At 40.7% G+C, this 12,735-nt stretch overlaps 1 protein-coding gene across 1 annotated transcript in view; it reads left to right on the top strand.

Moving 5' to 3' along the window:
* LOC311146884 (ankyrin repeat and BTB/POZ domain-containing protein 3-A-like) overlaps nucleotides 1-11,924 on the top strand; it is a 294,967-nt gene extending 283,043 nt beyond the window's left edge. Inside the window, exons 10-16 of the mRNA XM_084183500.1 lie at nucleotides 918-1,096; nucleotides 3,396-3,501; nucleotides 4,473-4,575; nucleotides 5,063-5,144; nucleotides 5,841-5,909; nucleotides 7,339-7,452; nucleotides 10,360-11,924. Of these exons, the coding sequence (XP_084039626.1) occupies nucleotides 918-1,096; nucleotides 3,396-3,501; nucleotides 4,473-4,575; nucleotides 5,063-5,144; nucleotides 5,841-5,909; nucleotides 7,339-7,452; nucleotides 10,360-10,590 (884 nt within the window). The 3' untranslated portion in view covers nucleotides 10,591-11,924. The remainder of the gene's footprint in view (nucleotides 1-917; nucleotides 1,097-3,395; nucleotides 3,502-4,472; nucleotides 4,576-5,062; nucleotides 5,145-5,840; nucleotides 5,910-7,338; nucleotides 7,453-10,359) is intronic.
* The last annotated feature ends 811 nt before the right edge of the window (nucleotides 11,925-12,735 follow it).

The raw sequence follows: 12,735 nt of genomic DNA, 5'->3' as shown, positions 1-12,735 counted from the left end.
AATGGAACCTTAATCAGGTGTACATCAAGTGCTGGTAGAGCACGGCGCTTGTAACGCCAAGGTAGTGGATTCAAACCCCGGGACCACCCATACACAAAAATGTATGCACGCATGACTGTAAGTCGCTTTGGATAAAAGCGTCTGCTAAATGGCATATTATTTATTATATTATTATTTGAAAGTATTTGATGTATGGATTTGACCCAGGTCTGATGCCGCATTCACGTGGTAGTCATAACTAGGAAACTCTGAAATTTCCGATATGCTAACTGATTGTAGTTATACGTGAGCTGCTTTCAACCAGTTAGCAAGTCGGAAAATGTATAGTTTCCTAGTTCCGACTAGCACGTGAACGCGGCATTACGCAGACATGCCTCACTGTAGACGCCCACCGCTGGGAGCTGTGTTCATGCTGCGCACGGCAATCATCACCCATCAAATCATCTCACAGAGAAAACTCCTCACAACCACCATAGATATCAGCCACCTGGAACAGTGACCATTCCAAGCATGCACCATAGATACGAACATTAATGCTAGTGCACTGCCATCATACAGTATAGTAGACATTCACTGATTAGGTGGGTCCATGGACTGTACAAGACCACCAAATATATCCACAACCGAGGGCCAATGCTAAAACTGCACAATCACCCCATATCCATCACAGACAGCAACAGCTGAACTTTATGCTCATCCATCAACAGTATGAAAATGTATGCACTTACTAACTGTAAGTCGCTCTGGATAAGAACGTCTGCTAAATGACTAAAATGTACATGTAAAATTATAGAGTGAGGAAGACATGGTCAGTGCTTCAGTCATGTTTTAGCTAATTGCTTTTCTTGCTAGTGTAGTAGCTAGCAGCTACAGTATTTACTTTTTTGTTATTTATTCACTGCCACTGGTCTTCTCAGGTGTCCCATGGACTCTGCACACTTGGCTGGAGTCTCTGCGCACCTGTTTCCTGCAGCACCGGCGTCCACTGATCCAGGGTCTGCTAAAGGACTTCAGTTGCATCCAAGAGGAGGAGTACACTGAGGAGCTCATCACCCACGGACTGCCACTTATGTTCCAGATCCTCCACGCCAGCAAGGTGATGTGATTGTGTGTCCTCCCCAATTTAAGGCCACCATTGTCATGTTCACTAGGGACCAAACAGAAGAAAACGGACTGAAACAGGGAAGGAGTACCTGGACTTTTCCAATAGGAAACGCTCATTTTCATTTGTAGTTTCCAAAATGTTTTTAAAACATGTTCTGTTGTGAGCCCATATGACCAGGAAAATTCCAGGTAGTTCTGTGCAGTCTCAGAGTTTTCCTGTAGGTCACGTGGCCAGGAAAAACTCAGGGCCCTACCTCCTTTCATGGCACATGTTTTTATTAACATTTCTTGTTTTTCTTACCAATCACTTGCTTTTTACTGTACATTGCCAGCTAGTGGTTTTAGTTTTTGTGCTGTTAAAAATTAATATCTTGTCCTGATGCAAGTCTGTGTCAATCATGTACTTTCTGACTTTTCTTAATATGCATCTTGGTATGATGTACTTTTTTGATATATTTTCTTCCCATGTACAGTTGAAGTCGGAAGTTTACATACACTTAGGTTGGAGTCATTAAAACTATTTTTTCAACCACTCCACAAATTTCTTGTTAACAAACTATAGTTTTGGCAAGTCGGTTAGGACATCTACTTTGTGCATTACACAAGTAATTTTTCCAACAATTGTTTACAGACAGATTATTTCACTTATAATTCACTGTATCACAATTCCAGTGGGTCAGATGTTTACATACACTAAGTTGACTGTGCCTTTAAACAGCTTGAAAAATTCCAGAAAATGATGTCATGGCTTTAGAAGCTTCTGATAGGCTAATTGACATCATTTGAGTCAAGTGGAGGTGTACCTGTGGATGTATTTCAAGGCCTACCTTCAAACTCAGTGCCTCTTTGCTTGATATCATGGGAAAATCAAAAGAAATCAGCCAAGACCTCAGAAAAAAAATGGTAGACCTCCACAAGTCTGGTTCATCCTTGGGAGCAATTTCCAAACGCCTGAAGGTACCACGTTCATCTGTACAAACAATAGTACGCAAGTATAAACACCATGGGACCACACAGCCGTCATACCGCTCAGGAAAGAAACGCGTTCTGTCTCCTAGAGATTAACGTACTTTGGTGCGACAACATCAAAGGACCTTGAGAGGATGCTGGAGGAAACAGGTACAAATGTATCTATGTCCACAGTCCACAGTCCTATATCGACATAACCTGAAAGGCCGCTCAGCAAGGAAGAAGCCACTGCTCCAAAACCGCCATTAAAAAGCCAGACTACGGTTTGCAACTGCACAAAGATTGTACTTTTTGGAGAAATGTCCTCTGGTCTGATGAAACAAAAATAGAACTGTTTGGCCATAATGACCATCGTTATGTTTGGAGGAAAAAGGGGGTTGCTTGCAAGCCGAAGAACACCATCCCAAACGTGAAGCACGGGGGTGGTAGCATCATGCTGTGGGGGTGCTTTGCTGCAGGAGGGACTGATGCACTTCACAAAATAGATGGCATCATGAGGAAGGAAAATGATGTGGATATATTGAAGCAACATCTCAAGACATCAGTCAGGAAGTTAAAGCTTGGTCGCAAATGGGTCTTCCAAATGGACAATGACCCCAAGCAAATTTCCAAAGTTGTAGCAAAATGGTGTAAGGATTACAAAGTCAAGGTATTGGAGTGGCCATCTCAAAGCCCCTGACCTCAATCCTATAGAAAATGTGTGGGCAGAACTGAAAAAGTGTGTGCGAGCAAGGAGGCCTACAAACCTGACTCAGTTACACCAGCTCTGTCAGGAGGAATGTGCCAAAATTCACCCAACTTATTGTGGGAAGCTTGTGGAAGGCTACCTGAAACGTTTGACCCAAGTTAAACAATTTAAAGGCAATGCTACCAAATACTAATTGAGTGTATGTAAACTTCTGACCCACTGGGAATGTCATGAAAGAAATAAAAAGCTGAAATAAATCATTCTCTCTACTATTATTCTGACATTTCACATTCTTAACATAAAGTGGTGATCGTAACTGACCTACAACAGGGAATTTTTACTAGGATTAAATGTCAGGAATTGTGAAAAACTGAGTTTACATGTATTTGGCTAAGGTGTATGTAAACTTCCGACTTCAACTGTATTTAGCAGCTTTGAGTTTTAGTAAAAGCTCTTAAGCAATAAAATGTATTATTCAATCTGTATCATTATATTCATCCATGAATTGCAAAACATTCACCTCTATGGCCCTTGTGTAATCCCTCTTCTTACAGCAATAAGTAAATGGCTTTTTCTCCATACGTTTCCCATTTCCATTGATGTCCTCTTATCTCCTACTTTGCCTGGCCTGCAGAATGAGGTGATCAGCCAGCAGCTGTCTGTGATTTTCACCCAGTGCTATGGGCCCTTCCCTATCCCCAAGCTCACTGAAATCAAGAGGAAGCAGACCTCGCGACTCGGTGAGCAAGAAATGTGTTGGTCCTTGGTTGAATCAGTTTGCACCCATGCCATGCATGTTCAGAGAGGCAGCAGAAGCAGCCGTTACTTGCCTCCCTCTTTGTGTTTGTGGTGCCTCTGAAATGTACTTAAATGTGATGGGATGGAGGATAAATTGCAATAATAACTTATCTTCATCATCAACAGTGTAGTATGAAATGGAAGCTTGAAAACTAGAGATTGAAAAGGAATGTTCTGCTATATGTTAGCAGTTGAAGTTGTATTTCACAACTTTGTGTGTGTGTCTCTAGCACCATCTAGAGTGCAAATGTGAGCGCAAAAAGATTTTGAATTATTGATGGGCTGGTGTTGATGTGTTCTAATTCCTAGCCCTTGATCTAATATGTTCAGCGTTGTTAATAGCTGTCAGCATTTCACAATTGCACTTATGAAGGCCCTGGGGGTGTCATAAATAAATGAAAGCTTGCTTTGACGATGAAGAATTAAGATGCCTTTTGGAACAGTAATGAGATGGGCGGAATTATTCCATTTGATAACAGTTTGCTAAATAGCTTCATTAGGTTGCTACCAAAGCTGCATGCTATAGCTGAGTAGCTCAGTAGCTGATATTACCGTACCCTCTGTCAGATTCATATGAATACAGGAGGCTTCAATCCAGTAAAGCTTTGTGGTCATAGAGATGCTTAGTCAGCAATGCTTACGTTTAGAATTCTCTCTACGGGATATTACATGGGATGCCATTTAAGTATCCAGCTAGCATATCTGTCCAGCCTATGCCATTTTGAGTCATTTACAAAAGGTCACATGCAGGTCAAAGTGGACAAGTAATCAAGATGGCTGAATACACAAGTCAAGTTTATTTCACAATGTCTCTACATTTTCTTTATTAAACACAAACTAAGTGACAATAGAGATAAATATAACACAGTGTTAGAAGTGGATAAATATAGTAATTATCATTCACTTCTTTCAGACCCCCACTTCCTCAACAACAAGGAGATGTCTGATGTAACGTTCCTGGTGGAAGGAAAACCTTTCTATGCACATAAAGTCCTGTTATTTACTGCTTCTGCCAGGTGAGCCACGGAAAGCTAAGAAATTGAGTCATTGATAAAAAATTACGCTTGAACATGATAATCTGTGAAATACTTGGATGTTGGAATTGAACAATGAAACATTTTATAAAAAAAATAGAGAAAAAGAATGCTTGAACAATTAGAATGCCCCAAACTATTTTTTCGAACAAAGAAATGTCAGAGGTGGTTATAAATCAATTATTTTGTTTTCCCCCCCGTGCATGTTAGGTTATATCTGTTCATAAGAGTGACAAAGACATGTCACATGCAGTGAGGTAGTGGTGAACAAAATTTGGTGGGTAAACGCTGATCGCCATTGGCAGTGAGTAAAGTAAAGTATACTATCAATGCATTTTTCTGCAAAATAAAAGAAGGTGTTTACCCTCCACTACACCACTAGTCACATGTCACTAATGCAAACTACGACATGCTCCTTTTGTTTTCTGACACCCTGTCTTCCCCACCTTTCTTTAATTATTTCATCCAGGTTTAAATCCCTGCTCCAAAACAGACCGGCAGCAGAGAACACCTGCATTGAGATCAGTCATGTCAAGTACAACATATTCCAGGTAGTCTACTGTATGTACTACTGTAACTAGGTTCCAGTAAATGGGTTAATAGTAATGTGTTAATAGTTCAACTGGGATTTGTAAACTCCTGAGTGGCGCAGTGGTCTAAGGCTAACTGTGCCACTAGAGATCCTGGTTCGAATCCAGGCTCTGCTGTAGCCGGCCGCAACCGGGAGACCAATGGGGCGGCGCACAATTCGTCCAGGGTAGGGGAGGGAATGGCCGGCAGGGATGTAGCGTTGATAGAGCATGGCGTTTGCAATGCCAGGGTTGTGGGTTCGATTCCCACGGGGGGCCAGTATAAAAAAAGATATATGTATTCACTAACTGTAAGTCGCTCTGGATAAGAGCGTCTGCTAAATGACTAAAATGTAAATGTAAATTTGCACCACAACAATATAGTACCTTAAACCTCCAAAGGGGGGCAGTCATGCTCATTATCGAGAGCGGATTACTACCCTCTACTCAAGCACCCAAAACATTTTTTTTTAAACTCCTGAGCTTTCTAGATTTTTGACATGCTATAGTGTGACATACTGTATATAAGTCAGTAATCATTAAATAGTACTCTTTAAGTACTCTCTTGTTATGGCAAAACAGGTACAGTATACCCTACCCTACCAGTACCAGTAATTCATTTTGGCTGTTCCTATTGTGTTGAGAGGGCTGAGTCATAACAACATTTTCCTGTTACAGTTGGTCATGCAGTACCTGTATTGTGGAGGCACTGAGTCCTTGCACATCAGGAATACTGAGATTATGGAGGTAAGAATTAAAATTTTTAAAATATATTTTATTTCAATGACAATGCATCCATACTTACATACAATAATTCTCAAGCAATTACAATTTTCACTGGCAGAGCAGGTACGTTAAATCATACATACTGTACATACTGTGCCATGATTATTATCTATGCGTGTAAATTATAAAATTACATTTTGTTTTGCATGTATTACCTCAAGAAATGTGTTTTATAAGCTCATGTTTGCTTGGTGAAAATACACTATATATATACAAAAGTATGTGGACACCCCTTCAAATTAGTGGATTTGGCTATTTCAGCCACACTCGTTGCTGACAGGTGTATAAAATTGAGCACACAGCCATGCAATCTCCATTGACAAACATTGGCAGTAGAATGGCGTTACTGAAGATCTCAGTGACTTTCAACGTGGCACCGTCATAGGATGCCCCGTGCTGATATTGTGAAGTGGAAATGTCTAGGAGCAACAACGGATCAGCCGCATAGTAGTAGGCCACACAAGCTCACAGAACGGGACTGCTGAAGTGCGTAGCACATAAAAATAATCTGTCCTCGGTTGCCATACTACCTCTGGAAGCAACGTCAGCACAAGAACAGTTCTTCGGGAACTTCATGAAATGGGTTTCCATGGACGAGCAGCCGCACACAAGCCTAAGATCACCATGCACAATGCCAAGCATCGGCTGGAGTGGTGTATATCTGGGTTTGCCTGATGCAAGGAGAACGCTACCTGCCCCAATGCATAGTGCCAACTGTAAAGTTTGGTGGAGGAGGCCTTAGTTCCAGTGAAGGGAAATACAATGGCATTCTAGACGATTATGCGCTTCCAACTTTGAGGCAACAGTTTGGGGAAGGTCCTTTCCTGTTTCAGCATGGCTTTGCCCCTGTGCACAAAGCGAGGTCCATACAGAAATGGTTTGTCGAGATTGGTGTGGAAGAATGCCTGCACAGAGCCCTGACCTCAAACCCATCAAACACCTTTGGGATGAATTGGAATGCCGACTAGGAGCCAGGCTTAATCGCCGAACATCAGTGCCCGACCTTACTAATGCTCTTGTGGCTGAATGGAAGCAAGTCCCCGCAGCAATGTCCCAACATCTAGTGGAAAGCCTTCTCAGAAGAGTGGAAGCTGTTATAGCAGCAAATGGGGAACCAACTCCATATTAATGCCAATGATTTTGGAATGAGATGTTCGACGAGCAGGTGTCCACATACTTTTGGTCATGTAGTGTATGTCAATCAATCCATCGTACGTCAGGCATAAGCAGGAAGCCCTAAGACCTGTGCCAAATTCAAAATACTGAAGAATGAAGGTTTAAAGAAGTACCTAAAGAGGCATCGCCAATGGCATCCTCATTTCATTACCCAGAGAGTCCAACCTACTTCTCACTGTGTGTGTTTCTGTTCTCTTTTCCCTCTCTTCCACAGCTCCTGTCTGCAGCAAAATTCTTTCAACTAGAGGCCCTTCAGCGACACTGTGAGATCATCTGCTCCAAGAACATTGCCATGGAAACCTGTGTGGACATCTACAAACATGTTAAGGTGAAAGGCAATGGGAACAAGCCAAACGTGGTTCAAAATGTTTTCTAAAATGAGTTGAAATTGAAAAAACATTTAGTGTTCACATGTGTATTTGTTTGTTTTTAAACTGCACAGGACCAAGAAAAAAAATCTATACTGAAATTGAGATTTTTCACTTCAAAGTCATAAATGTCCAAATGAATGTGGTTGGAGGCAAGTGATTCTTGTTTACTGGTAATTGATCTAACCTGTGATAAGTTGCAGGTGCCTACAGGGTAAAAATAGCCATTGAACCAGTTTTGAAAAGAGAAAACAGAACATTCTGCTCCATTGCACATTTTAAAATGCAAGGGTGCCAATGTATTTGACCACATTTGTAACACATGAAGCTACACCCTTAGAAAAAAAGGTGCTAAGTAGAACCATAAAGTGTTCTTCGGTTTGTCCCCTTAGGGTACCCTTTTTGGTGCAAGGTAGAACCCTTTGCATAGGGTTCTAAATAGAACCCTCTATGAAGGGTTCTGCCTAGAACCCTTTTATCCTCTAAGGTTTCTTCCTAGAACCCTCTATGAAGGTTTCAACCAGCCTTATTAGCCTTTAAAATGTAACTCTTCATAACAGTATATTACATACTGTACATCATAAGGCCTTTCTTTGAGGTCCTAGTTATATATTCTTACACAGTTGTGTTAGGAAACTCTAGGTCTACAGGCCACATCAGGCCTTCAAGTCACATTATGCCGGTTGCAAATTGGTGTGTAATTCCAATTGGAACTTTTCATTACCCACAACCTGCATTCAGAATGACTGTCAGGGTAGGTACAATACATTCTTCTTCTTCTTCTTCTTCTTCTTTGGAATTGGGTTAGTGGATCGCATCCAACTTTAAGGTGCATACACCGCCACCTACTTTATTGAAGTGTGAGGCCAGTCACAGCCTACCTACATTCAATTCTCTTAATTATTCCTGTTCCTAAAAGTAAAGAATTGCACAAACAACTAACCCTACACCTATGTACAACTTTTTTCATAAAAATAAATATCACCACCCCATTCCACTACTTTGACCCTAACTGATCTTACACCAGGCCAACGGCCTGGGAGGACTGGGACTCGTTCAACACACCACTCTTCTGCAGTAAAACCTTGTACAACCAAGTACTTCTCTGCAGCTGCCACCACAACATCTATTTTCAGTGATTTACATTCCATTTCTGCAGTACAGTTGGTAACCATGGCAATGAATGCTAAGAAGCCAACCTTACTGAAGCACACATTCGTATCACTCTGTATTGTCCTAGGCCTACTACTCACCCTTGACCCATCATCCTCTACTCTCTTTACTGCCTCAGCATATGACACCTTCTGTTCTACTCTGACCCTGGCAATCTCAACCTGTCTCTCTCACACCAGACACTTCTGATCCCCAGCAACATGGGCACCCCCACAATTGACACACACATTCCTTTGTCCCATGCCCTCCTGCACACTTCTCACATCTCGGAAACTCCCTCCTACACACTGCTGCAATAAAGCTTGGCATCTGACACACCTTAGTGGGTTCTGCACAAAAGCTCTCACGGGATAACTTACATATCCTAACATGACTTTATCAGGTAAAGACTCTGCTTCAAAACTCAAAAGAAAAGTCAACGTCGTCTCAGTTTCACCACTGTCGCCACCAGGTCTTCGTCGCACCAAACGGCCGGCTTCACAGACACAGGGACATTTCAATTTCAGTAGATCCACCTCAACGCCACCACAGTAATCATTCCTTTCAAAGGTGCCCTGCTCCAGAGAGCAAAGCATGTCACAGATCATGTCCCTCGTCAAGTGACACAAAGGGCCTGCTTCCTCTGGATGGAAGAAATACAGCAAATCATCAAAAGTGGTACAATGAATTAACGGGATGACCTATATCATTTAAATTGAAACAACCATCTCAGTAACGGGTGCAATAAGTCCAGCTACTAAAAGATTGGATTAGTTTAGAAAAATGTATGTTATTTGTCTTTTGTGTAGCATAAGATTAATCAACCAATCAATGTACATGCAAAAACATAGATATTGAAAAAAAACTATTATGAAAATCACCCTGCAATAGAGCATGCTGGGAAATATGAGAATGATGGGCGTGGTTTTTTGTGTTTCACGCCATACAGAGTAAAAACGACACTCAAACAGGTGTGCCTGGAACCTACTAGCATACCCCGTTCAAAGGCACTTAAATATTTTGTCCTGCACATTCACCCTCTGAATGGCACATATACACAATTCATGTCTCAAGGCTTAAAAAACATTCTTTAACCTTTCTCCTCCCCTTCATCTACACTGATTTGAAGTGGATTTAACAAGTGACATCACTAGTCTATGTCATGGAAAGAGAAGGTGTCCTTAATGTTTTGTATACTCCCATATAAGTTCAATTTAAAACATTCTCACATCTAACTCATCAGATTATTTTAAACTCCTGAAGTTCAAGTTTAAACACTGAGGTAAATACTAATGCTTACTACTTAAAGGAAAGAAAAACATTAGCAATAAAAAGCTTATTCAGATCCAGAAGAGCTCTATATAGAACCCTTCTTGCCTTCCAATAATCATCAGAGGACCCTTTCTTCCAAAAACAGTTCTTAGGATGAAAGATGTTCTAGGTAGAATTCTTTGCCTTACAAAGAATCATTTTCTTCCAAAAAGGATTCTTCAGATGAAAATGGTTCTTGGTAGAACCCTATCCCTCCGCAAAGATTTTGAAACCCTTTTTTCTAAGAGTGTACAGTAAAAGAGGATATAACATAAGTATGCAAAGATAACCATGCATGATACAATGTGTATGTATCAGACATAAAAAAAAAAACCATCAGTGACAGAGAGTGCATTGTGACAGAGTGAGTTAAGGTTTTGACTGTATCCTTATGCCCTGTTTAGTTCCTCTGTGCCAGTGAGCTGGCGGCCTTTATCGAAGGCTACTTCCTGAAGAACATGGTGCTGCTGATTGAGGTGGAGGCTTTCAAACAACTGCTGTACGAGATGCCTGCTACAGTGAGCCCCGGACCCTGCCCCAGCCCCATCTCCGACGTTCTCCATGACCTGGAGAAAACTCTAGCCACCCGCATCCACTCCATCCACCTCTCCTCCGCAAAGGGCTCCATCGTGTGACCGCTCTGGGTTATCAAAACGCATTTACAACCACCCAGTAATGTTACTGCAACATCCACCACCCCAATTCATCCACCTGTCCCCTGATAAGGGACCTGGTGGCTGTCAGGGTTGTAAACATTTTCATAACATCCCTGTAATGTTACTGCTATATCAAACCCTGTCCATCTACCTGTCCACCCTTGGGAGTACTGTTGGGTTATGTGACAGGTCTGGGTGGTAACACTTTCACAACATTGCTGCAGCATTACACTTGTGTCCAGCCATCTGACGGCTCCATTGTCTTCTCTTTGTTAGAGGTTTGAACATTGATGTATAACTCCTCTAACGTCACTGCACCATCTAATACATAAAGGTAAAATGTGAACATTTTGTATGACTTGTTACAGGCGTATACTATGCCCATGATAATAAAATGTACAATTGTATTTCATATGAGATGCATACGTGGAATAGGTCCCTTTTGCTGAAAGAGTGGGATAACAGGTAGAATAAAAACTCTTCTTTGAAAAATGCAACTCTTCATTCAGTGGTTAATATCTGGTTTGAGAGTTTACTTGGCTATGTAATATATATTTTTGTAGAATTGGGATGCAAATATGTTTGGTGACAGAGCAGGTGACTAAAGTAAAGGAAAACTGTCTGCCAGTAAGTTACCGTAAAAACAATGTGTTTTTTTTTACAGTGTATTCTTGATAATGATTAACTTTGGAAGTGCATTGTAGCAATGATTTGAGAGTGATTTGAGAATGTAAACACATATGCCAACTCATTCTCTTCATGTGTTGGACAGCATCTCACTCAGTTGTCGATAAAGAATGCGCTGAGGCCGAACTTATCAGAGGAACTTCCACAACTGACCAATACTTCAGTGCTCCTTGAACTGTACTCCCAACAATCATTATCCATTTATGTTTAAAACATGGATGTTCAACTAGGACTAAACTTGTGATATATTTATGAACAATGTCAATAATTTGCATGACACCTCTCAACTGTACTACCCTACTGTTGCGTTTCAGCAGAGCCAACCTCATAGACTACTTTGGAGGAAAGTGAAGAGCTCTATGACGAGTCATAGACTCATAATGGCAGTCTCGAGATGGAAGGGTCTGTCTTCATGCTGTAATTGGGGGACACAATGTAAATATGTCATGAAAGTCAATTGTGTTGGCCGTTCTTTCTACAAACTAATGTACAGTATATTTCATTCACCTACACTTATTTGGCTAACAGCATTGCTCTTGTTGGATGTGTTGCCTGCACAAACGTTGTTCTTAAATGTACAATTCTGTTAATGCAAAGTTGCATGTTAAATGTACAGTATGAATCTTTAGATTTTTCTGTGTAAGACTTTTGTTTACATTTGTGTGTCATGCAGATTGGTATAAGTGAGTAAGGTATTAGTCTTTGATACATGTAGAATTTCAAGCATGGGATGTTTTCCGTCGACGCTGTGCAACTACTGATGCATTCCAAATAATTAAGGTTGAAAGGTGACACGGTAGTTCTTAGGTGATCTCATCAAATAGCTTTGATCGAAACAACCAAAATAGTCAATTGCCATGATAAGATATTGTCAAATCACATGTAGATATTGAGAAATGCTGTATGTATAATGTGTATAAGGTATTATGTATGTCTCAATGGTGCATTAAGCGGTCACACTTTATTTGGATAGTCCATCTGTAGATAATGTACAGATGGTCATACTATCAACAAACTATCTGTTGATAAGCAACTCCTTGCTAAAGTTACGGTTAGGGTAAGGTTTAGAATACGTTTAAGGGTTAAGGTTAGAGTTAGGGGTGGGTTAAGGGTTAGGTTTAGGGTTAGGATGAGGGTTAAGGTTAGGGTTAGGGCAAGGGTTAGTAGATAGTTAGTTGAAATGTTGTTGATAGTCTGTAGATAGTCCATCTGTAGATGCTCTACAGACTATCATAATAAAGTGTTACCCATTAGGCAACTTCCATCTATTAGATATCTATTTTCAATATAATTCCAGGGACATACAGTACCAGTCAAAAGTTTGGACACCTACTCATTCAAGGGTTTTTCTTTATTTTTACTATTTTCTACATTGTAGAATAATAGTTAAGACATCAAAACTATGAAATAACACATATGGAATCATGTAGTAACAAA

Source organism: Coregonus lavaretus (assembly GCF_964263955.1).
Source record: "Coregonus lavaretus genome assembly, chromosome: 19".
Classification (NCBI taxonomy): domain Eukaryota; kingdom Metazoa; phylum Chordata; class Actinopteri; order Salmoniformes; family Salmonidae; genus Coregonus; species Coregonus lavaretus.
This window is presented reverse-complemented; position numbering and strand designations above follow the sequence as displayed.